Raw genomic sequence first — 23216 nt, 5'->3', positions numbered from 1 at the left:
CTTAAAAGTGCTGGAACTTAAGCTGGATCATGTCCTACATGCTTTGCAGTCTTTGTATGGTTTTATTCTCTAACTGCCCTGTGAAATTGTTTGACATTGTTCCCATTCTACAGATGGATCCTCTCCAATTCAGCTCCCTGTCTCCACATGGCTGACTTCACAGTTTTGCAGCGGACTGTGTATGCAGACTCAGGGGAATAAGGGATTCACTTTCCCATTTCCTGTAGTTCATTCCCAGACTCCAACAATTTAAAAATCTCCTCCAGTTTGTTCCCAAAGCCGCAGTCCAAAGCTGGAAACTCATCCACTCTCTGCCCTGTGTGAAAACAGTTCCTTCCTGTATGTTGGATCCAATTTTAAATGGTCTTCTTGCTGTAGATTTCACTTCTGCTCCCACTCATAACTTCCTGAATCTGAAAACCTATGAATCAACCCAAACCTCTTACACCCCTATATTCTAGAAAAGCAAAAGGGAGGATCCAATTACAAGAGCAGACATTTGGCCTTATACATGCACAGCCCAGCCTGAGCCATGGCACACCACTGCTTGTTTCCAGAAATAATTTATAACATCCAGGTTTCAATCAGAGCCGGCCCTACCATTAGCCAAGATGTGGGGAACCTTTGGCCCTCCAAATGCTGCTGAACGGCAAGTCCCATCAACTCCAGCAAGCATAGCCAATGATGGACATTGTAACAGTCCAGCAATAATCTGGAGGACAAAAGATTCCCTACACCTGGTCTTTAGACCCCGTTCCCTCCGAGACCTGTTTCCATCATTTCCACCTTGTCTAGGAGTCCTATTTTGTCTTAAAAAACACTCCCATTTGTTCCATCAGTAGGGATCTCTTTGGTAGAGCTGTAGAGTTCCTCTGTTCTTGGTGGTGGTGGGGGGGTAGCTATCTCATTTGGGGACAACCTGAGGTAGCCAAGCCAGGAGCTTGAGGGCATCACGTCCTGGTTGCCCCCTGCCATGTCGTACACCAATGGAGGCTGGGACTGAAGGTCCACATCCATGCATTTGAATGAGCCTCTGGACATCCTCTTGCCAACTAGACATTTTGGGGAGATGGGCCACAAATGTGGACCCTCCTTGGCCCCATTGTGAGCATCCTTCCCAGCCAATCTGTTTCTTAGTGTTTCTAATCTTTCCAAGATTTTGGCTTGGGCTGGGGACGGCAATGACCAAAATCGGCTTATTAGAGCGTTTTCTTCTGTAGAGAAAATGTCCTTTCGCTTGCTCATAGGCTATTGAGAGTCGTATAGGGATGTGCCTTTCCTTTTTGATTTTGGTGACTCTTGTTTATGATGGTCAAGCTGGACCTTTTGAGGTCAGTTTTCCTTTTCAGATTTTTTCTGTTCCTCATTTGCCATTGGCTTATCGCCCTTGGCATCAAAGAGGGAGATCTTTGGTACCCTATTTTTGAGTATCTTAGTATTACTATCCTTTCCTTTATGAGTAGATGCCTTGCTCTGTGGATAAAGTTGGCCAGATTTTGATCATGGAAGTGATCATTGCTTGTATTGTGTGACCATCATAGTATAAATACTCTATAGAAGCTATATCAGTTGGCTTTACTACACCTGGCAGTATATCATTTAAGATGTTCAAGAGATGCTTTATGCAATCTATCCCTGGGAGGAAGCCCTTCGGTTTTGGGTTGTTGGCGAATACAAGTTTTTGGGGAATTAATACCAAGCTTCAGTCTTTTTTCTGGTTCAAAATTTGCCAGACCTGTAGTATGTTTCCATCAATGTTACGGGTCACCACCTCTCTACTACCCGTGTTGCCAGTTGGTATCCTTCCAGGGCTCTGGGAAGTTACTTCCATTGTTACGTTTGTTTCAGAGCTCTGGTTCAAGTTTTCCTTCTCACGTATAGACTGGGGCTTTGCCTAAATCCAGCCCTGCCCACACTTCATGGAGGAAGGAGGTTTTTCAGCTCTAAGGCTCATTTCAAGGCAAGTTTTTGCTTTATAACCAACCCTCAGGACTTGTTTTTATCCCTCTCTTCCATTTTACTTTTTAACTTCTTTTAGTGCTTCCTCTAGTGCTGTGTCTTGTTGTTTTAACATTGTTTTATCTCGTTATTTTACTGCTCTAACTCCCCCATATTGCGAGGCTGCAAGAAGCTGGGCCGGCTGGGTTGAGCAACTTGCCAGGCACTGCCGAATGAAAGGTCATGTCAAACTTTATAAGATACAAGCTATAAATTAAGGAAGATAAACACCCTAATTGTCAGAGTTGCTGGTGAGCCCAAGTGGCAGCTACAGTGAACCCTCAACGTGTTTTTTTTCCTGCTGGATGGCACTGACTGGCCCTGCAAATTCAAGGCCAATGTATTTGGAGATAATTGACTTCAGCAAACCGTTAATAACCAACTATATTTACTATGGTACTTACTAGAAAGAACTGCAAAGACCTGGGAATCATGCCAGTCCCGTTAATCAGTTCCCCAGAACCCCAAAGGAGGCAGAGTAAAATTACAGTGGTACCTCGGGTTACATACGCTTCAGGTTACAGACTCTGCTAACCCAAAAATATTACCTCGGGTTAAGAACTTTGCTTCAGGATAAGAAGAGAAATTGTGCTCCGGCGGCACAGCAGCAGCAGGAGGCCCCATTAGCTAAAGTGGTGCTTCGGGTTACGAACAGTTTCAGGTTAAGAATGGACCTCCGGAACGAATTAAGTACTTAACCCGTGGTACCACTATACTCATTATTTTCTCCAAAAGGAGGAAAGAAAGATGGACCTGAATGGGTTAATCTTATATGAGGTTATTCCTCCACCTTCCACTGTGCTGGATTGGTCAACCCAGCTTAAAGAGCTCCGACAAGATCCAGAGAAGCTTTTGAATGTTGGAAATTCAAATTGGCTGCTGCCATTTTAAAAAATGGCTGTCTTCCAGGGACTGAAGATGACCTCCAGCAACTACATCTACAAGAAACACTTATAGAATGTTTGTGTGCTTCATTTAGCAGCTCATATTATTCAAGAGCTGCAGTGTTTAACTGTAACTCTGTGAGGGGTGAAATATAGTTCCCAGGATTCTTTGAGAAAGCCATGATTTTTAAAGTGATATAAATGTGGGGTCAGGGTTATGTCACAAAATTGTTTTGAATTACTTGCTTAGTTTTATGAATTTTTGATAAAAAATATTTTGATCCCTCTTTGGGCGTAGTTTCATTCCCGGTGAGCCAAAATAGTGTAAGGTGGTAGAGTTCCAGACCAGGCCCAGAGAGGCCTGAGTTCAAATTTCCCATCAAACATCAAGTTCACTGGATGATCGATCTTAAACCAGCCTCTCTCAGCCTAGCCTGCTTCACAGAGTTTCTGTAAGGGTGAAAAAAGGGAATCGGGGGACCTGCTTTTCGGAGAAGACTGCATAGTTCACAAGTATGCAGACCACTTTTACCCCATTTGCAGATGTGGAACAAATGCTGAGAAAGAAAACTCCACAGGGAATAGACCAATAAGTCCATGACCTTGTAGGTCCATTCAACTCTTTATTCAATGTTTGCTTTCAACCCCCGTTAAACGGCTAAGCAATCCAATGTGTGACTCTTATGAATTCAGCGATACTCCATTGACTTAACCCCTCAATACACTGGTGTGATATTTTTATGGAACTGTTATTAAAAACACACTGGTGCAATAAGATTGATCATGACCAAAAGAACAGCAGCATTAAAGGTGTAAGTGATGGGAAATCCAATTGTGCACTCTAGTACATTTTAAAATACAGTGGTACCTTTGTTCTCAAACGCCTTGGTACTCAAATAACTTGGAATCCAAACACTGTAAACCCGGAAGTAAGTGTTCCGGTTTGCGAACTTTTTTCAGAAGCCGAACTTGCTCCATTCTGAGTGTTAGGCTTCCGATTTGAGTGCCACACTTCCGATTTGAGTGTTATGCTGAGGTCCGTCTGTTTTTGCTATTTATTTTGCATTTTTGTTTTTGCAGCTCTTTTCGTTTTGTTTTTGTGACTGGGTGGAACCCAGTTCAGCAACTGGATATATTGACTGTGTGACTGCAGTACATTGTTTATTGCTTTCATTTTATGGATCAATGGTCTCATTAGATAGTAAAATTCATGTTAAATTGCTGTTTTAGGGGTTGTTTTTAAAAGTCTGGAACGGATTAATCCATTTTGCATTACTTTCTATGGGAAAGTGCACCTTGGTTTTGGAATGCTTTGCTTTTGGAACGGACACCCGAAACGGATTAAGTTTAAGAACCAAGATACCACTGTACACTTAGCGTAGTTTGTTCAATACTGGAATAATGCTAAGTCACAAGAAAATGCTTTTTGATCTACAGAATAAAAGCTCATCCTTAAAAGATGCTTTTGGCTCACTCTTGACATGGGGGCGGGGGGGGGGGGGCAAATGGCAGCCCAGAGCAGATGGAGAAGCAAATTGCAACAGCAGGAGAGCTTGCTGGGCACTGTCAGAACAGTTGAAAACACTCGGCAGTTACACTGGAACTGTTCTCCAAGAAGGCATACTTTTTAAAGGGCCCTTTAAGAAAACGCACCTTTGCTGAGAAATCTGAAACACAGGCTCCATGATACTTTTTCAAACCCCTCTGGTCCGAAAACCCAGTGGAAAACATACCAGAAACCAACAACAGATTGAGGGGAAGGGGAATAGACAACAAACTGTAAATTACACAATCGGTTGGAGGGGTTTCCAGAGTTTCTAGAGTTTCCCCAGCAGACGGCTTTCTAGCTTCTGGCTGGAGACCTTCAGCAAGAGACACCATTAGGCAATTGGTTCCACTGTCAAATTCCTCTTGATATATTTCCTAACGTTCAACCAGAATCTATCTACCTTTCTGTAGCTTAAGCTCATTAGATGTTGTTTTGTCCTCTGGGGAATAAGAATACAAGGCTATGAACACATTAGTGGTTTAAAACACAGCAAGGTCATTTCTCCCTACTGCATTTTAGATCTTATTTGGCACCCTGCTGTACATACCAGAGAAAAGGCAGGTGATCACCTGATGCCCATAACCGCTCCCCCTTGCAACCCCCTCCCCCCGAACTCCTATCACGAAGCCTTCACCTGGGCATATGCTGCCACCCACGCAAGTGCAGTGGCTGTGAAGGGAACATGGCTTAAGCTATCCTTTCAGGTAAGATGCTGGTTTGAGAAGAAAATATTTCTCCAGAAACTACAGGGTAGCTTTAATCTGAGCCTTTGAAGCTGAGATCTTTCCCTGTCTGCATCTGTGCTGGAATTGTTTTAAGCTTAAATATTTTACATATTACTGGCTACCCTGGGCTCCTTTCAGAGGAAGGGTGGATTATAAATTTAATATTTTATTATTAATATCATGAGAACATCAGAGCCTGCCCAGCCATTAGGCAGGGTGAAGCTACTGCTTCAGGCAGCAGAAGCCCCCCCCCCCCCGAACACCCATGGGAGAAGCCGGTTGCCATCACAGTGCTGATTTGGGGGACAAGAGCATGTCCATTTGGGATAAGATGTCACCTGAAATTGCACAAGATCTTCCCATTTTGCCGCAAGTGGTGAAACAGGACACTTCAGTCCTGTGTAACATGTAAAGGTAAAGGTACCCCTGACCGTTGGGTCCAGTCGCGAACGACTCTGGGATTGCGGCGCTCATCTCGCTTTATTGGCCGAGGGAGCCAGTGTACAGCTTCCAAGTCATGTGGCCAGCATGACTAAGCTGCTTCTGGCGAAACCAGAGCAGCACACGGAAACACTGTTTACCTTCCTGCCGGAGCAGTACCTGTTTATCTACTTGCACTTTGACGTGCTTTCGAACTGCTAGGTGGGCAGGAGCTGGGACTGAGCAATGGGAGCTCACCCCATCGTGGGGATTCGAACTGCCAACCTTCTGATCGGCAAGCCCTAGGCTCTGTGGTTTAACCCACAGTGCCACCCGCATCCCTTGTGTAACATGTACGTGGATTCAAATGCTAACAGCAGGAGTGCATTGGAGCCAGAGTAAAAGTCCAATATGTAAACACTCCAAGTTTTCCCTTCTCCGGGCTAAACAGTTGCAGTTGCAGCCAGTTCCTGCAGCTCCCTTCCCCACAGGAGACATTTTCCTGCCTGTGGGCTTCTTGAAGCCATGCGCTGGACCACAGTGAGAACAGGATGATGGACCAGATGTGCCTTAGGCCTGATACAGCTGGGCTCTTCTTTCGTTCTTATATTCTCTACACCTGATCATCTTCACTAGCCTACTCCGAACCTGTTCCAATTTGTTTTCAGCATCTTAAAGTTTGGCAAGTAGAACTGGATGAGGCCTAAATACCAGATAAAGTGGGCTATTGAGGCCTAAATACCAAATAAAGTAGGCTATTACTTTCCCCGTGACTTAGAAACTAAGAAACTTAGAAACTAATTCACACATCATTATTCTGCTGCTGAGGGCCTTTGGATCCTGCCTCTCTACAGAAATGCTTGTGGGTTAGCAGCTATTGCTATCAGCCAAGAAGGGATGCGGGTGGCGTTGTGGGTTAAACCACCGAGCCCAGGACTTGCCGATCAGAAGGTTGGTGGTTAGATTCCGCGCGACAGGGTGAGCTCCTGTTGCTCGGTCCCTGCTCCTGCCAACCTAGCAGTTCAAAAGCACATCAAAATGCAAGTAGATAAATAGGTACCGCTGCAGCAGGAAGGTAAACGGCGTTTCCGTTCGCTGCTCTGGTTCACCAGAAGCGGCTTAGTCATGCTGGCCAAATGACCCGGAAGCTGTACGCCGGCTCCCTCGGCCAATAAAGCGAGATGAGCGCCACAATCCCAGAGTCGGTCACAACTGGACCCAACAGTCAGGGGACCCTTTACCTTTACCTTAAGAAGGCACATAACTTCCCCCAAAGAGCCCTGTGCGCTGTACTTTGTCAGTGGTTCTGCAAACTTGTAACTCCATGAAAGGGTAAACTATAGTTCTCATTATTCTTTGGGGGAAAGCCATGTGTTTCCAACGTGCCAAATGTGTCAGAATCGCTGCTTCACCAGCACACACACACACCCCCGCAGATGCATCTTGTTTTGAACCATTTTAAATTTTGTGCATATCATCTTCTTCCGGCTTCGTGACCTATCTTTAAAAATATAAGAAGAGCTCTGCTGAACCAGCCCAAATGCCTGTCTAGTCCAGCTTTCCAGTATCACAATGGACAACCAGAAGTCTGTCTGCAAGCAGGTAAACCGAAGCACTACTGCCTTTGACAATGAAGGTGGAGCGTGGCTGTGAAGTTGCAGCAAGCAAGCAGGGTCAGCAAAACCACCACCACTGTCATGTCAGAAAGCCCATCGGAAGCCTTTGCATCGGAAGAAAAAACTGGGAAAAGAGACAATTCTTTTCTTTAAAAATGCCTCCGAGCATGGGCAAAGGGCCTATTCTTTTTTCATCACAGGATGTCCAGGACATAAACGGTGGATTTCAGAAAGGATTGAGACTGACATCTGACTCTTTTGAGAGTTAACCCCTTCCTTGCCACCCCCACCCTCTGGGTCTGCAGAGAGATACTTGCACAGACTGGCCACCTGCTCCACTCTACAGAGTAGAGTCCTCCATTCAAATGGCTGTGAGAGGACAAGTCCTCTATTTCAAGGAGTCCTCTGGTTGAAACACTGAGCCCCTGCCCGACCCCTGCTTTCTACGCAGGGCACAAGGAAAGTGTGGATGAACCCACGGTCCGACTCAAGTCTGGTTTTAAGATAAGAGAACTTAGGGAGGGAGAGAAGTATTGAAGTTGCCCGTCACAGTGACTGCTACCCAGAGAGCACACCGGCCAGGCACAAGCAGGTCACCTGCCCGCAGTGGCGTAGCGTGGGGGGTGCAGGGCGGGGGCCGGCCGCACCGGGCGCTACATCTGGGGGTTAGGGTTAGGGGGCGCAAATTACTTGCCTTGCCCCGGGTGCTGACAACCCACGCTACGCCACTGCCTGCCCGCAGTCTTCACCACTAGCGTAAGCTGCATTGCATTTGGGTGACGCCTTTCCTCTTTTAGGGGGGGGGTAAGTAGCTGCCTTACAGCAAATCCCTCCCGCCTTCTCCGCCTTGGAAACAATCCGCGCGCCCTTCTATGAGCGGCCCACGTGCTATTCCCAAAGAGCGCTGTGGCCCTGCCTCGACGGAGCGGGCGGTGACTTTTCTTTCTTACCTGCCTCTCGAGACGCCCCGGGGCGCATGAGCCCATGGACTCTGCAGAGGCGGCTTCGAAGCCGGTGCGCGCGGCGGGCCAGCTCCAGCAAGCGACCCTCTAGGTCCGCGAGCAACGCCGCTGAGTGTCCGCAGAGATCGGCCAGCTGCCGGAGCAGCGCCAGCGTCGCCAGGCCGCACACGTCGTGGAGCTGGGCCAGTGGCAGAGCAGCCAAGCGAGGGGCGACGGCAGCGGAGGGGAGCAGCCGGCGAGGTTCCACCGTGCGCTTCCAGAAGGGCATCTTGTTGCCCTGGTTGCCCTCCAGAGAGGAGCCGCCGCTGTCCGGGCGTCCCTCGGAGTGGATCTGCTGCCTGGAGGTCGGTCGGCGCCAGGCTGCTGTTGCTTTTCTAGACAAGGAGGAAGCTGACGGCTGCTCGTCCGACGGGGCCTCCCAGGAGCTCACCGGTTCCTCCTCTGCTTGCCCGGGACTTTGAGGCAGTAGAAGTCGAGTTCTCTTGAGCTGCTTCTCGAGCCTGACCAGCCTGGGGAACGCCTCGCCTCGACGGGGAACCCCGAGGAGGAGCTGCTAGTATAACCCCAAGGGATTAGAAGGGGCGGCTCTCCTATTTTCCCGAGCAGATTTATTTTGGAACCGGCCGACTGTCGGTGGTAGCAGACTTAGCAAGAGAGAAGCGAGAGGCTGTACTGACATCATCAGTTTGTTTTCGCAGCCTCAGTTCGAGAGTTGCGCTCTCAGGCCCACCCTAAGAGCGCGACCGTCCCCACGCAGGAGCTCAGAGCCAGTCGGATCCGATGCTATGTCACTTCAGAAAAAAGTCCTCCTTGAATGGGGCTCCACTCCGGTCAGGATGGCGAAGCCTTACTGGGCGCGTGTTCCTCACACACGAATGCCATTAATGGATGGGTGGGGGAATTCTCCTCTGTTTGGCTTTCCGCCCCGCGTGAAGAGCAACGTGCACAAGAAAACGTGCACAGTTCCACCACTTCTCCCATTGTTTTCACCGGGAGACTTAGTTAAAACACCTGCCCTTTTGCCAAAGGCAAACATGAGAGGGAGAGAGAGAGGTGTGATTTTCATGAGAAGAGAAGTGTTAGGCTCCCATGCATTCCGGTCCCGGTCCTGCGCCCCTTCGCTAACTACTTCCATTTCAAAAAATGTGCACTTCACATTCAAAGACACATTAACTTAGGTTTGACTGCAAACTGTTTACACTTCACCTGAGACTATAAGTCCGTGTTCACATTAAAACCTTAGGGTGCAGAGAAGTTGTCCGCCACCCAGTGCTTGCTAACCCTTCAGATTATCATGATTTCATTAGTGTCAGATTCTGTTTGTGTACATAGTGTTGATGGAGCAGGGATACTTTTACCCTACGCAAAGGTGTTCATACCTTGGCTGCAGGTGAATTAGGAAGAGCTTAAGGACGCCTGTCAGTGTTAAGTTCGTTTTAGAAAGGAAAACATCAAACAGTAATATTTTATAGCAAAATACAGAATGCATAATGCATTTTAAATAACGTCATGTGAACCTTAACCCAGCACTGGAAGCACTGTGATTGTACAGTAAATGTGAGCCTAAATACCATTGACCCAAGTTGGACTAAATGCTGAGTAAAGATGCACAGGCCTGAGTTCTGTGTGTGTGCAGCAAGCAACTATAGGGTTGCACTCTGTCACCTCAGCTTTTGGCTGAAGGCAGCCTTGGGAAGCTGTGGCGGGAAAGATGTGTGAACTTAACTTCCCCTTAAGATCTGTCCCTGCCCCCAACTGCAGAAAAGAAGCTAGAAACCCTCTTGAGGATTCCTTCCTAGAAACTGTAGGCACCTTTAATTTGCAGAAGAACGCCCCACTGTATTCAATGAACCATTATTCCCAAGGAAGTACTGTATATATCTGATTGCAGAAACATGGCATTTCCAAACTCCTAAAGTTCTTATATCTCTTCCCCCTCTAAAACAAAAAAGAGCTAGTAGGATTTTCAGAGTTTGTCTACCCTGGAATTTAATGTGTGTTTGTAGCTATTTGCACTCCCATTTAATTTGTGTCATTCACATGACGTTACCCTCAGACAACACCAATCTCGATGCTTTGTCAATTCAGATTTTACCTGATGCAGGGATAATCCAATAAATTGGAGAAAAGCATCTTGAACGCACTACTCTCATTTGTTTCCATGGCTTTTGGTGAGTGGATCAAATGTCACTTATAACTGATGTATTGAGCAGCAATCTGAAAAGTATGATACGTGCTGAGAATTTACAAATGCTCTCATTTCTTTTCCAGCATGCTAGTAAGGGCAGGGCAGGAGCTCAGATAACCACACTTTTTATCCCTTAAAGATAAAAGTACCCCAACCATTAGGTCCAGTTGCGGATGACTCTGGGGTTGCAGCACTCATCTTGCTTTGCTGGCTGAGGGAGCCGGTGAACAGCTTCCGGGTCATGTGGCCAGCATGACTAAGCCGCTTCTGGCGAACCAGAGCAGCACATGGAAATGTTGTTTACCTTCCCGCTGGAGCGGTATCTATTTATCTACTTGCACTTAACGTGCTTTCGAACTAGGTTGGCAGGAGCAGGGACTGAGCAACGGGAGCTCACCCCATCGCAGGGATTCGAACCGTGACTTTCTGATCAGCAAGCCCTAGGCCTAGGCTCAGTGGTTTAACCCACAGTGCCACCCACGTCCCTTTTAGTTGCACAAAAGTTGCAGAAAACAGTACAAGTAAATATACGGTGACTGGTATACAATTGCCTGACGACAGTATGTGCTTTAGCGCACTTCTTGAGTGGAGAGTGTGTTTTTATATATTTAAGGACAAAAAGACAAGGTGCACGCACAGCTCTCTCTCTTTTTTTGGACACATGCCCTGTCATTACTTAATTGGCATCATAGAATCAACAACCAAGATGGCAGCAGACACAAAGGAGAATGCCTGCTGGTATGAACGGGAAAGAATGGAGTTGCTTCTTGTACACAAATTCAAATACATATTAGTGTCAGCTACTCCGGTCTAATTTGAATGGTGGGGGAAATGGTTCAACAGCTAAATGTATGGTCAAATGTGTAGCAGCAATAAAAAGTTAAAACGTCTCTCTCATACACACTACCTGCTGGGTGCTCACCTGCCCCGTGAAGTGAAAATGCTCTAATATTGAAAACCACCTTTGTTTTTAGACAAAATTATATGGTAGAAGGAACACTGTAATTCCCCAGAACATGCTACCTTTCCTCATTCAGCAGGCACTTCCAGGCAGTCACCATTTTTCAATGGTATTCAGTCACATACTGGCAAATTAAAGTGGCACAACTAAAGTTTATTTAAAGCGCTTAATGTAACAAACCCACCTACCTGAATTGGGACTTTTGGCAACAAGAAGGTGATGGAGGAGATGCACTGACTGAATGTTCAATAGATAACATCATCTGAGCTCCCCACAAATGTGCGAACAAGGATGAATGTTCAATAGACGGGACATCTGCGAGTAGCCACTATAGTAATTAATTTTGCATGTGAGCCTACTCCCACAGCCCTATCCTAACTGGGTGTGTATGTGTGTGCTGTGCTCTTTCTCAGTTGTAGCACATTGTTATGTGAGCAGGTGTTAACACAAAACACATCATCATTTGCACATATTCTGGTAACTCCAGATCCTTGATATATCTCAAAAGCATACATAATGGGACTGCTAATGGGTCATAAGATGAACTTCATTTACTATTACACTTCAGAAAAATAACTATTTTAGGGCAGGGCCATGTCAGCATTTAGTGCTTTGTGGCTCTATCCTATATTATCACTTCTCTATACAGTATACAGGTTTCCTACAGGTGAACTACTTATTGAGCATCCATCCTGATCTGCTTGCACAAAGCTTATGCAGGGGTTAGATTATGCCCAGACTTGATTGAGGATTCCCCCCCACACACTTGTTTCCAGGGAGCTAATGCATCAATTAACACCCATCCTGATTTGCTTTTGTGGTATTTCTATAGCTTCCTAATAACCATTTATTCATCACACACTTTTCAGTGCATTTTCCCATTGCTTTCCTGACATCAAAAAGTCCATTAAAAAAAAAAAAAGGATTTGCTGCACTAAGCTGGTAGAGCACTTTTAATATGCTTCAGTTGTGCAAACCTAAATGTCTGGTATGCACTTGAATCCCTCCCACGAAATATTGACCACCTGGAGGCTTGCAGGTGTCAAATACCAGCAAGCTATCAATTTATAAAAGCTTTCCTTGAGATTCATACTCACAATTGGTTGCTGGATACATTGACAGGCCTAGTTCCTTATGTCTGTGGGGATATATTGTCCCAATTCCTTATCCCACCAATATTAGTAGGCATAGTCTTCATAATGATGCTATATACTTTAATTACTATTTTTTGTTTTGTTTGTTTCTGTTCTTTCATCATTCTGTTATTTCAAAAAGACTGTTGAATTTCCTTATCAGGTAATAGGCCTGACTTGAAAATATTGGAGCAAATAATAACATTGCCCCATTCTCTTACTTATTTCTTCACTGGATTTGAAAATACCTGTAATCTTCAAGGGCACTGAATTCCAAAAAGTAGGTGCCACAACCCAAAAGGCTGATTCCTATGTTATGTGATACAGACCTTCTGATAAGATGGTATCTACAAGAGGCCCTCATCTGCAAAGTGCAGTGATCAATTGGGTATGCAAGGGGTGAGGGAGAATCTTTCAGATATCCTTGTCCCAAGCTGTATAAGGCTTTTCATACCAAAACCAGCACCTTGAACTTAGCCCGGTATTTCTGCTCCAAATGTTGGATTTGTCAGATTGTTCAAAATCTTTTATCTGCCATTCTTTAGTTAAGCTACTTTCTGAAGAATGAAACATCCCGCTTCATTTTTAAAGACTCCCATTTTGGTAATTTCAGGAGGCATGTTTAAAAAAACCCAAAAACTTGTGCACATAGGAGCCAACTCCTAAGGGCTGTGGGGGCTTCAGCCCCCCCTAACATATTTGAGGAGGGTACCGCCCAAAGTGGATGTGCATTGTCATTCAAATAGTATGTGTGCATTGTGTCATGTGATCAATTATGCAGGGTGGGTCTTTGCTCCCGGAATATTTTATTCAAGTTGGCGCCCCTGCTTGTTCAGTATGACAGTTAAATATAGCATGCTGCCTAATTTATGTAACTTCAGTAAATTATTTAATTGTCTGTTTCCAAATTGCATATTACCATACCTTCATTCTGTTGGTTGAATAAGACACAATAATGCACGCACGCACACACGCGCACACACACACACAAACATATTGTTGGGGTATAATGTTCTGCACCACCTCCACTGAAAACTCCAAGTGTAAATATGTGTACAATAAGCCATATTTCTTCGAGACGCTAGCCCCTGCTGTGCCTTGATTTTCCCAACGGAAACACAACCCTGTGTGAGCACCTGGAACTTCTTGGATCTTGCTATGACTCAATGGAGATTGTGAGTGGTACACAATCTTTGTAACTTTGTATTATTTATGTGTACTTGCTGTATGCTTTGTACTTGTAGTATGCTTTGATAAATGAGTAAAAAGGCTACAACAGAGCATGTGCAAAGTATTTCTCTCTCTCTCTCTCTCTCTCTCTCTCCTCTCTCTCTCTCTCTCTCTCTCTCTCTCTCTCTCCAGTTCCCAATGCTCACAATTAACCCTCATGGCCACAATTCTGTGATAATTTTGTGAAGACTTTTAGCAGGTTTTGTCACATTGGCTCAAGCAGCCATATGGCTGCTGCTGCAATGCGCACATCCGGAAATGTGAGTGTGCATCTGATTTTAGCACTCTAGTGCCTCTGCACAAGTTGCATTTGTGACTGAGGGTGCCCGTCAAGAGCTGCATGGCCTGAGAGCCAATGCAATGTCAGAGTGTTGATGAGGACTGGCTTCAAATCACCACTCAGCCATGCAGTCATTAGGTGACCTTGGGCTGGCCATTACAGTGGTACCTCAGGTTAAGAACTTAATTTGCTCTGGAGGTCCGTTCTTAACCTGAAACTGTTCTTAACCTGAGGAACCACTTTAGCTAATGGGGCCTCCTGCTGCCGCCGCTGTGCAATTTCTGTTGTCATCCTGAAGCAAAGTTCTTAACCAGAGGTACTATTTCTGGGTTAGCGGAGTCTGTAACCTGAAGCGCCTGTAACCTGAGGTACCACTGTATTTCTCATTCTAACCTTCTTCCCCACTCCCTCTGTGTGCCCCTTGAGCCCTCTGAAATTGGCTGGGGGGAGGGGGGAGGTGTTCAGAAAACCCCCAGAATTTTCATGGGAGTCAGCTCCTAGCAGCCAAGGGGTCTTTGCTTTCCCCATAAAATATTTGAGGGGGCTATCCCCCCCAAAAAAGTTGATGGGCATTGCCATTCAAATGGTGTGTGTGCACTGCACCACATGATTGATTGTGTGGGGCCCCCAATATTTTATTCAAGTTGGCCCCACCTGCCCAGTGTAGGGCAAGGAGAGCGGGGGATTGTTCCATCTGGCAAACGGAAACGCTTGCTCAGACAAAATGATGAGAAGAGCTCAGCATTGAATTCCGCCCATAGTAATTAAAGTTGACTTCAGATTGAGACTGTGCAGCTAAAAGCATTACTGAGGAAATGTGGGTGCCACATTATGAGGTAATTCTGTGAAGGGTGGCACTGTGGTCTAAACCACTGAGCCTCTCGGGCTTGCTGATCAGAAGGTCGGCGGTTCGAATCCCCACGACGGGATGAGCTCCCGTTGCTCGGTCCCTGCTCCTGCCCACCTAGCAGTTCGAAAGCACATCAAAGTGCAAGTAGATAAATAGGTACCGCTCCGGCGGGAAGGTAAACAGAGTTTCCGTGCACTGCTCTGGTTCACCGGAAGCGGCTTAGTCGTGCTGGCCACGTGACCCAGAAACTGCCTGCACACAAACACCGGCTCCCTCGGCCCATAGAGCGAGATGAGCGTGCAACCCCAGAGTCGTCCGCAAATGGACCTAACGGTCAGGGGTACCTTTACTTTTACCTTTACCACCAGTTAGCACTTTGTATGTGCTCAGAATTCTAAGTCACCTTTTGTTCTTCTTTCTGCTGTCATTCAGATAGGGGGTGTCAATGGGGGCCTGTCCTCTTATACTCCTTAAAGCACCAAGCACATTCATGGTGATACACAAATACTAAGTGAAAAACAACACTGGCCTTGTTTCTTTTCACATTTTCTAACCTCAGTGTGGCGGGGGAGGGCAGTGGTGGTATATCATTTCAATAGGTCCTTCCACTGCTATTTCTGCTGGATCTTTCCTTTTCCTCCACATCCAGCCACCTGCAAGTTGACTTCCAGCGTGATACTTTTAGAACAATGCATACTTGGGAGACAAAAATGCAATCTTCCAGTGCACAAAGTGAAATGAAAAAAGAGGGCGATGGTTATAATTTATTGAACAGTTTTAGATTGCCGTCTGCTGGCCATTAATATTAAGGCAAGTGGTACCTCAGGTTAAGAACTTAATTCGTTCCGAAGGTCCGTTCTTAACCTGAAACTGTTCTTAACCTGAGGTACCACTTTAGCTAATGGGGCCTCCCGCTGCTGCCATGCTGCCGGAGCACAATTTCTGTTCTCATCTTGAAGCACAGTTCTTAACCCGAGGTACTATTTCTGGGTTAGCGGAGTCTGTAACCTGAAGCGTCTGTAACCTGAAGCGTCTGTAACCCGAGGTACCACTGTATCCCAAACAGCCTGGCTGGCTAGCTGAGAGCTGAAGCAGAACACACACCCCTCTTTATTTCATTATTCACATGATTAGGGATTAGGAAGAAATTCAGTTAAGTTCACATTGAAAGGCGAATCTATCTAGGGGCTCATCCAGACTTCATTTTGTTGTGTGTTTCTAGGAACAGGTCCCATATCCCCCAACATTCCTCAGATGAAAATAGGGACATTTTTCACTCCACCCCCCACCAGACCCTCCTCGATCACCCTTCATTTTGTGTCCTCCCCCTCTGAGCATTTCCTAACAGAACAAGAGCAAATTCCACCAACGCTTCACCAATGGCACACACACACACACACACACACACACACACACACACAGACACATCCTCCACCATTGTCAAGTATGAAATCTCCTAAACAGGTGACAGTCAAATACTAATAATGCTAGGTTTGATTTCAGTACTTCAAGGCCCAGGGCAAGTGTACCTGGCTGCCCCACACTCTGCAAGCACCTGCAAGGTATTGCTAGTAGGATAAAAAGCTCTCAACAGCTTGGGACTGGTTTACTTGCGGGATCAACTTGCCCAGTGTATGAACACTGAACCACTTCAATCTGTGGAACTGGCACTGTTATGGATGCCACATAATGCTAATTCCACGCTTGTAATAAATACATCTTTTTGAGTGGCAGCACCTACACTTTGGAACTGCCTGCCCATTGAATTAGACACACACCTTCGCTGCACGCTTCTCAGTGCCTGCTTAAAACAGTTTTTGTTCAGGCAAGGCTATCCAGACCTATAGAAGTTACATATATTTTATTTCTTTTTTAGCTACTGTTGGTTTTACTCATCTTTCGAATATTTTAAAATACCTACTTTTCTTTTTCTAAAAAAAACATTTTAACATCTTATTTTATATTTTTGTAAACAGCTAAAAGGTTTTTTTATACAAGCAGTATATATGTGCATGTGTGTGTTTTAAATAAATAAAATAAAAAATACATCTCCAAGTGAATTCAATGCCTGCACCGAGAATTTATACTACAGTAGTAAATTTGAATTTTACCCAAAACTATCACCCATCTAGGGACGCGGGTGGCGCTGTGGGTTAAACCACAGAGCCTAGGGCTTGCCGATCAGAAGGTCGGCAGTTCGAATCCCCATGACGGGGTGAGCTCCCGTTGCTCGGTCCCTGCTCCTGCCCACCTAGCAGTTCAAAAGCACGTCAAAGTGCAAGTAGATAAATAGGTACCGCTCTGGCGGGAAGGTAAACGGCGTTTCCATGTGCTGCTCTGGTTCGCCAGAAGGGGCTTAGTCATGCTGGCCACATGACCCGGAAGCTGTATGCTGGCACCCTTGGCCAATAAAGCGAGATGAGTGCCGCCACCCCAGAGTCGGTCATGACTGGACCTAATGGTCAGGGGCCCCTTTACCTTAACCTATCACCCATCTATTCCTCAAGGCAGATCTTATGAAGAATAATTTGAATTATTCTGCACCAGTAATTAAACATGCTAACATGCAGTAGTCCAGAAATCTCTTCAACACTTTACTCTAGTTAAATAAGCAGGGATAGATTGTAATACATCTAAAAACATACACAGAAGGTGCTTTTCACTGTTGTGATGTTTACAAAGCCCTGAATTTCTGTACCCACAATTAGCATTGCTCTAAAGGCATTTAAAATTGGGCAAATTGATCCCATGAGCTTAAATTCTGGGAGTCTATTTAAGGCAACTTAAATATGCGAGCAACTGGTTTCTGCAGAAAAACTGTATACCATGACAGCAGTACAATTTCACCTGCTCTATTTCTTTAGAGCATTTACCATTCGTGCAAAGTTTTTTCCCTTACCAAAGACCACTACTTTGGATTTAGCACCATTAATAACTAGAATCGTTTTTGTACAGAAAGCAATAAATGTCTCAATAACTTTCTCATGCCGTCTTAAGATGTCAAAAATAAAATAATAATATCAACACAAAGTAGTACATTTACAAGTCTATCCAGAATCTTGGGCGTATGGATTTTTTAATACGAATGTAGAACTATATTTTTTCATATAAGCTAATTAAGGCGTAGCTTGCCTTTCCATCTTATAGTATTTTATTGTTAGAGCGGTGTTTTAGCGACTGTTTTTTCTTTTCTTTTTTTCTTTTCCCCCACGGCACAAGCTGTCACTTATGTGTTGTTTTTACCTGTATGGGCCTATGGCCGTAATAAATATTATCTATCTATCTATCATATAAAAATGAAAAGACAATGGATTTAAAATCCAGCCTTGTTGAACTCATTTACATGCAGGAAGCTCTGCAAGAACACATCTCCAGCCTGTTTGAACTGTCAAACATGTTTCTACACAAAGCTCCCTTATTTTAGAAAGGAAGTCTCAAATCAATATTTGCTTTTAAAAAATAATTCCTCCTAGAGACAACTTCTATTTATAGAATCAAAACTGCACTTAAATCAATAAATGCAGCCGGGCTGCCTTTTGCCGTGTATTAGTTATAAAGTGGAATACTGTAAAACAATCATCTTGCTATTCTGGAGTCAAGCCTGCTGTTCAACATATAGGATTCTCTTCTGCCCAGGTAGCTAATACTTGAAGGACATTATTCACATCGTGTTTAGATGATTTATCAGTTAGGCTGATTTGTCTGTAATTTCTAGGATCTTGACAGTTCTTAAGTGTTGGTACAATGTGGCCTGCCAGGAGTAGGCAGAATGGAGATCCACTCCCCTGACCTCTGGTCATTTGTGTCTCTGTTGCTTACCAGGAAGTAGAGAGCAAGTGTCAAGGTGGTGGCAAGGTGCGAACACAGTAGCAGAACCAATCCTGTTCTCCTGCTGCTGATTTTGCAACCCCCTGCTTCCTCATACTAAGTAGCAGCAATGTGACCGACTGGAGGTTAGTTGAGTGGTGGCAGTGGCGTAGCATGGGTTGTCAGCACCCGGGGCAAGGCAAGTAATTTGTGCCCCCTAACCTGTGGATTTGCGCCCCCTAACCCATGTATTTGCGCCCCTTAACCCTAACCCCCAGATGTTGCGCCCAGTGCGGTCGGCCCCCCCTGCACCCCCCACGCTACGCCACTGAGTGGTGGTACCCTACCATGCTGCCCACGACTGGTCCTGACTCATTCAAGAACCCTTGTCAAGAAGAGAAGAACCCTCTGTTTGGTACTCCAGTTCCTTTCCTACAACTAGTTAAGTCTGTGTGTTGGGAGTGAAAAAATACAGTAGATGCTTCCAAAAACCCAGACCTCCAACGGGTGGAAGAATAACGAATTGACCCCCTTATTTATAAATTCACCATCTTGTCCCTTAGAAGGAAACAGGGGGAGTGGGGACTAATATAAGCTCCTCCTCCCAAGACTTTGTGCCTCTCCACATCATCCATGATGATATGTGATATCAGGGTGGTTTTTACGCTACCCCACTTTCAATACGGTTTGTGCCCTGCAAATATTTTGGAGATGGACATACTGCTTTGTTCCTAACTGGTGAACGTCCCATAGCTTCCTGCTGATCACCACTGCTGATCACCACCCACCACTAATCATAGACTTGGAAGGGACCACTAGGGTCATCTAGTCCAACCCTCTGCAATGCAGGAATCTTTTGCCCAATGTAGGGCTTAAACCCACAACCCTGAGATCAAGAGTCTCACGCTCTACCAACTGAGCTATGCACTGTTATTGCATTAATCTGTTGCAGAATGCACCTGCAAAAACACACCAGCGTGGTGGGATATTTTTTTTTTATCTGATCCTACTCACTCTCAGGCATTAACCTGAGATGCCATTTAAAGTGTGTAAACGTAATTGCACTTGAATCCCTCCTGCAAAATACCAACAGTCTGGAGGCACTCTGCGTTTATGGGTCATTTTGAGGAATCTTTGGAAAAGGACAAATTGCTGGATGACCAGATGCAAGAAGTAGATCCCTGAGCTGTCTTACAACTTGCCAAATATAAAGGAGGAAGTGATAATTAATCAATGGAGACAAACAAAGTGAGTGACTTACCAACTGAGGGGTGATTCATTATGATAATGAAGGACCTGGAACTTGTTTTTGTCTGAATGTAAGGAGCTGTTCACTACACAAATGGAAAGTTGTAAAAATATGGGTTTGTGCATGGATCAGAAGGAGACTCTTCCCAAGACAAGCTGCTGATTTATAAATCCTCCAACAAATGTCTACAAAAGAGTTGATGGGAGGAAGGGGAGTAGCAAGGGGAGGGGGGACATTTAAAAAATGTAAAGCAGGATGAAAAATAATCACAGCACTATAAGAAAATGATGTTGGGGGGGGGGGAAACATTTAAAATCTGTTAGAGGGAACACCAAATTCTGGTGAACAGAAGCAGTTTAGAAAAGGGAAAAGAGAATATAAGAGAGAATAAAACCAGAGTCCAGAAATACGGACAGGCCTTATCTGTGTGTGCTTGATAAAAATCTGGAGACACAAATGCAGGATCCTTGGACATGTGCACTTCTGGGAAATAACTCAAGGAGTAAACAGGAAGGTTCAACTGCAGGGCACAAAAGATCTGGAACGTGCCAAAGGGAAGGTGTATGCAGCTCTGCAGCTTATGTGTTGAGGCACAGCCACACTCCTGAGACTAATGTCACTGCAACTTACCTGGATGGTGCAAGCAAGCGCTGAAATGGAAAGAATCAACATACACCAAGCATTTGCAGGAGGTAGTCTACAACTCCAAGGGAAGAGTTCTTTTAGGCTCCTTTTTATTATTATCTTTCTCCCTCTAGAAGCACAGAATGAGTTTTTAGAGAGACTTGGAATCCAGGGGAATCATTTACATACAGCTGCAATTTGGGTTTGGATTTTGTGGCCAAAGATAAGCTATTACATGGGCAGAGTTTAAATGCTGGGTCAACATACTTTATTTTTTTGCATCAATCCTTCCTCAGAGACGCCAGGGCAGCTTCCAGGGCCCTCCAGTTGTAGTTGGACTGCACCTCCCACCAGCCTGTGTACGCATAATGCATCCAAAGCTCATTTTAAGCACACCCCCACAAGAATCCTGGGAACTGTAGTTTGTTAAGGGTGCTGGAAACTGTAGTTCAGTAATGGGTAAATTATGCTTCTCGGTATTCCAGTGAGCTTCATGGCTGAGTAGGGATCTGAATCTTTTTTTTTCTTTTTTTATAATTTTTATTAGAGTTTCAAAAAAAAAGAAAATATCATATACAGAAAAAAAAAGAAAATAACAATAAAAGTAAAACCATATGTACAACAAATCATTTTCCTTTTGGACTTCCATCAGCGTTGCTGACATTGTTCATAGTTAACCTTTTAATACACATTCCATCTTTTTTGTTCCTATTGCCAGTTATTCCATCCTTCCTCATAATCTCTACTAAACAATATTTATTGATATTTTACAAAGCCTCTTTAAATCCCACTAGCGTTATTTTTGCCCCATAATTATTTTCCAAATAACACACAAATTTCTCCCAGTCCTTTATAAATTTCTGGTCCTTAGTATATCTGATTTTCCCTGTCAATTTATCCAATTCAGCATATTCTATCAGTTTTGTTCTCCACTCTTCCACCATTGGAACTCCTTCCTGCTTCCACTTCTGGGCTAACACAATTCTGGCAGCTGTCACCGCGTACTGGAAAAGTCTACAGTCCTTTCTTTTGACATCCTTCCCTACTATACCTAATAGAAATGCTTCTGGTTTTTTCACGAAAGTATATTTTAGCATCTTTTTCATCTCGTTATATATCTCTTCCCAAAAGCTTTTAACTTTCTTACACTCCCACCACTGATGGAAGAAAGTCCCTTCTTTATGTCTACATTTCCAGCACTTGTTGTCCACCTTATAGATCTTTGCCAATTTGGCAGGTGACAGGTACCATCTGTAGAGCATTTTCATCATGTTTTCCCTCAGTGAAATGCAAGCCGTAAATTTAATGTTCTCTTTCCACAACCTTTCCCAATCCTCTAGTTGAATGTTATAGCCTAGGTCCCTTGCCCATTGTACCATCACCGCTTTCACTTCCTCATCCTTCATATGCCACTCCAGTAGTATTTTATACATTTTTGACAGGATTTTATGTTCGTTATCTATTATCTCTTTTTGGTAAGTTGACTCTTTTTCTACGTAATTTCTTTCCTTCAACTCCTTTTTAAACATTTCGTTTATCTGAAAGTAATGCAGCCAATCGTGTGTTAACTCCTTAACTTGATCATAGGGTTTTAATTTCCACTTCCCTCCTTCCTTGGTAACCATTTCTCCATAGTTTCCCCATTTCCCTCTCATATTAACTTTTTTTACAGACATCATTTCTAACGGGGATAACCAGTGCGGGATTTTTGGTTCCAATATGTTTTTGTATCTGTTCCATACCTCTATTAGAGCACCTCTAAAAATATGATTCGTAAATCCTTTATCTGCCTTCTTTTTGTCACTCCACAAATACATATGCCACCCGGCTTTGTTGTTGAACCCTTCAAGATCTAATAATTCCTTATTCTCCAACTTTACCCATTCTTTAATCCAGCACAGACATGCTGCCTCATAATAAAGTTTCATGTCTGGTAGGGCGAAGCCACCTCTTTCTTTTGTGTCTGTTAGTAATTTAAATTTAATCCTGGGCTTCTTCCCTTCCCATACATATCTTGAAATCGCCTTTTGCCACTCTTTAAATATTTTTGTGTCTTTAATTATGGGTATAGTTTGGAATAGGAATAGCAACTTAGGAAGAACCATCATTTTTACCATCGATATTCTTCCCCAGAATGATAATTTCATTCTGGCCCAACTCTCTAAATCTCTTTTTATGCCTTTCCATACTGGGATATAGTTAAGTTGATATAAATCTATGTTCCTATCGGAAAGCCATATTCCTAAGTATTTAATCTTTTTCACAACCTCAATTTCCGTTCTTTGTTGTAATAATTTGATCTTATCGCCATCCATATTTTTTACTATCATTTTAGTCTTTTTCTTATTCAGCCTAAATCCTGCCATTTTTCCGAATTGTTCCATCTCCTCTAATATCTCTTTTATACTTTCTATGGGTTCTTCCACCGTCAAAACCACGTCATCCGCGAAGGCCTTGATTTTGTATTCATTTACTCCTAATGTCACCCCTTTAATTTGGCTATTTTGTCTAATTGCATTTAGAAGGACTTCCAAAACTACAATGAATAGTAGAGGCGAAAGTGGGCAGCCCTGCCTTGTACCTTTACATATCTTTATTTCTTCTGTGATAGAGTTGTTTACTATCAATCTTGCTTTCTGGTCCGTATATATTGCTTCAATGCCGTTAAAAAAGTCTTGACCCACCTCCATAAGCTCCAAGTTCTTCAACATAAATTCCCAAACCACATTATCGAGTAGGG

The 23216-nt window shown here is 44.3% G+C and overlaps 1 protein-coding gene across 1 annotated transcript in view; it reads right to left on the bottom strand.

Moving 5' to 3' along the window:
- NHSL2 (NHS like 2) overlaps positions 1-8437 on the bottom strand; it is a 123530-nt gene extending 115093 nt beyond the window's left edge. Inside the window, exon 1 of the mRNA XM_082207531.1 lies at positions 8143-8437. Coding sequence (XP_082063657.1) covers positions 8143-8422 — 280 coding nt within the window. The 5' untranslated portion in view covers positions 8423-8437. The remainder of the gene's footprint in view (positions 1-8142) is intronic.
- Positions 8438-23216: the final 14779 nt, after the last annotated feature.

Source organism: Podarcis vaucheri (genome assembly GCF_965113315.1).
Source record: "Podarcis vaucheri genome assembly, chromosome: Z".
Lineage (NCBI taxonomy): Eukaryota > Metazoa > Chordata > Lepidosauria > Squamata > Lacertidae > Podarcis > Podarcis vaucheri.
The sequence above is the reverse complement of the archived record's forward strand: the minus strand, read 5'-3'. Positions and strand labels throughout refer to the sequence as shown.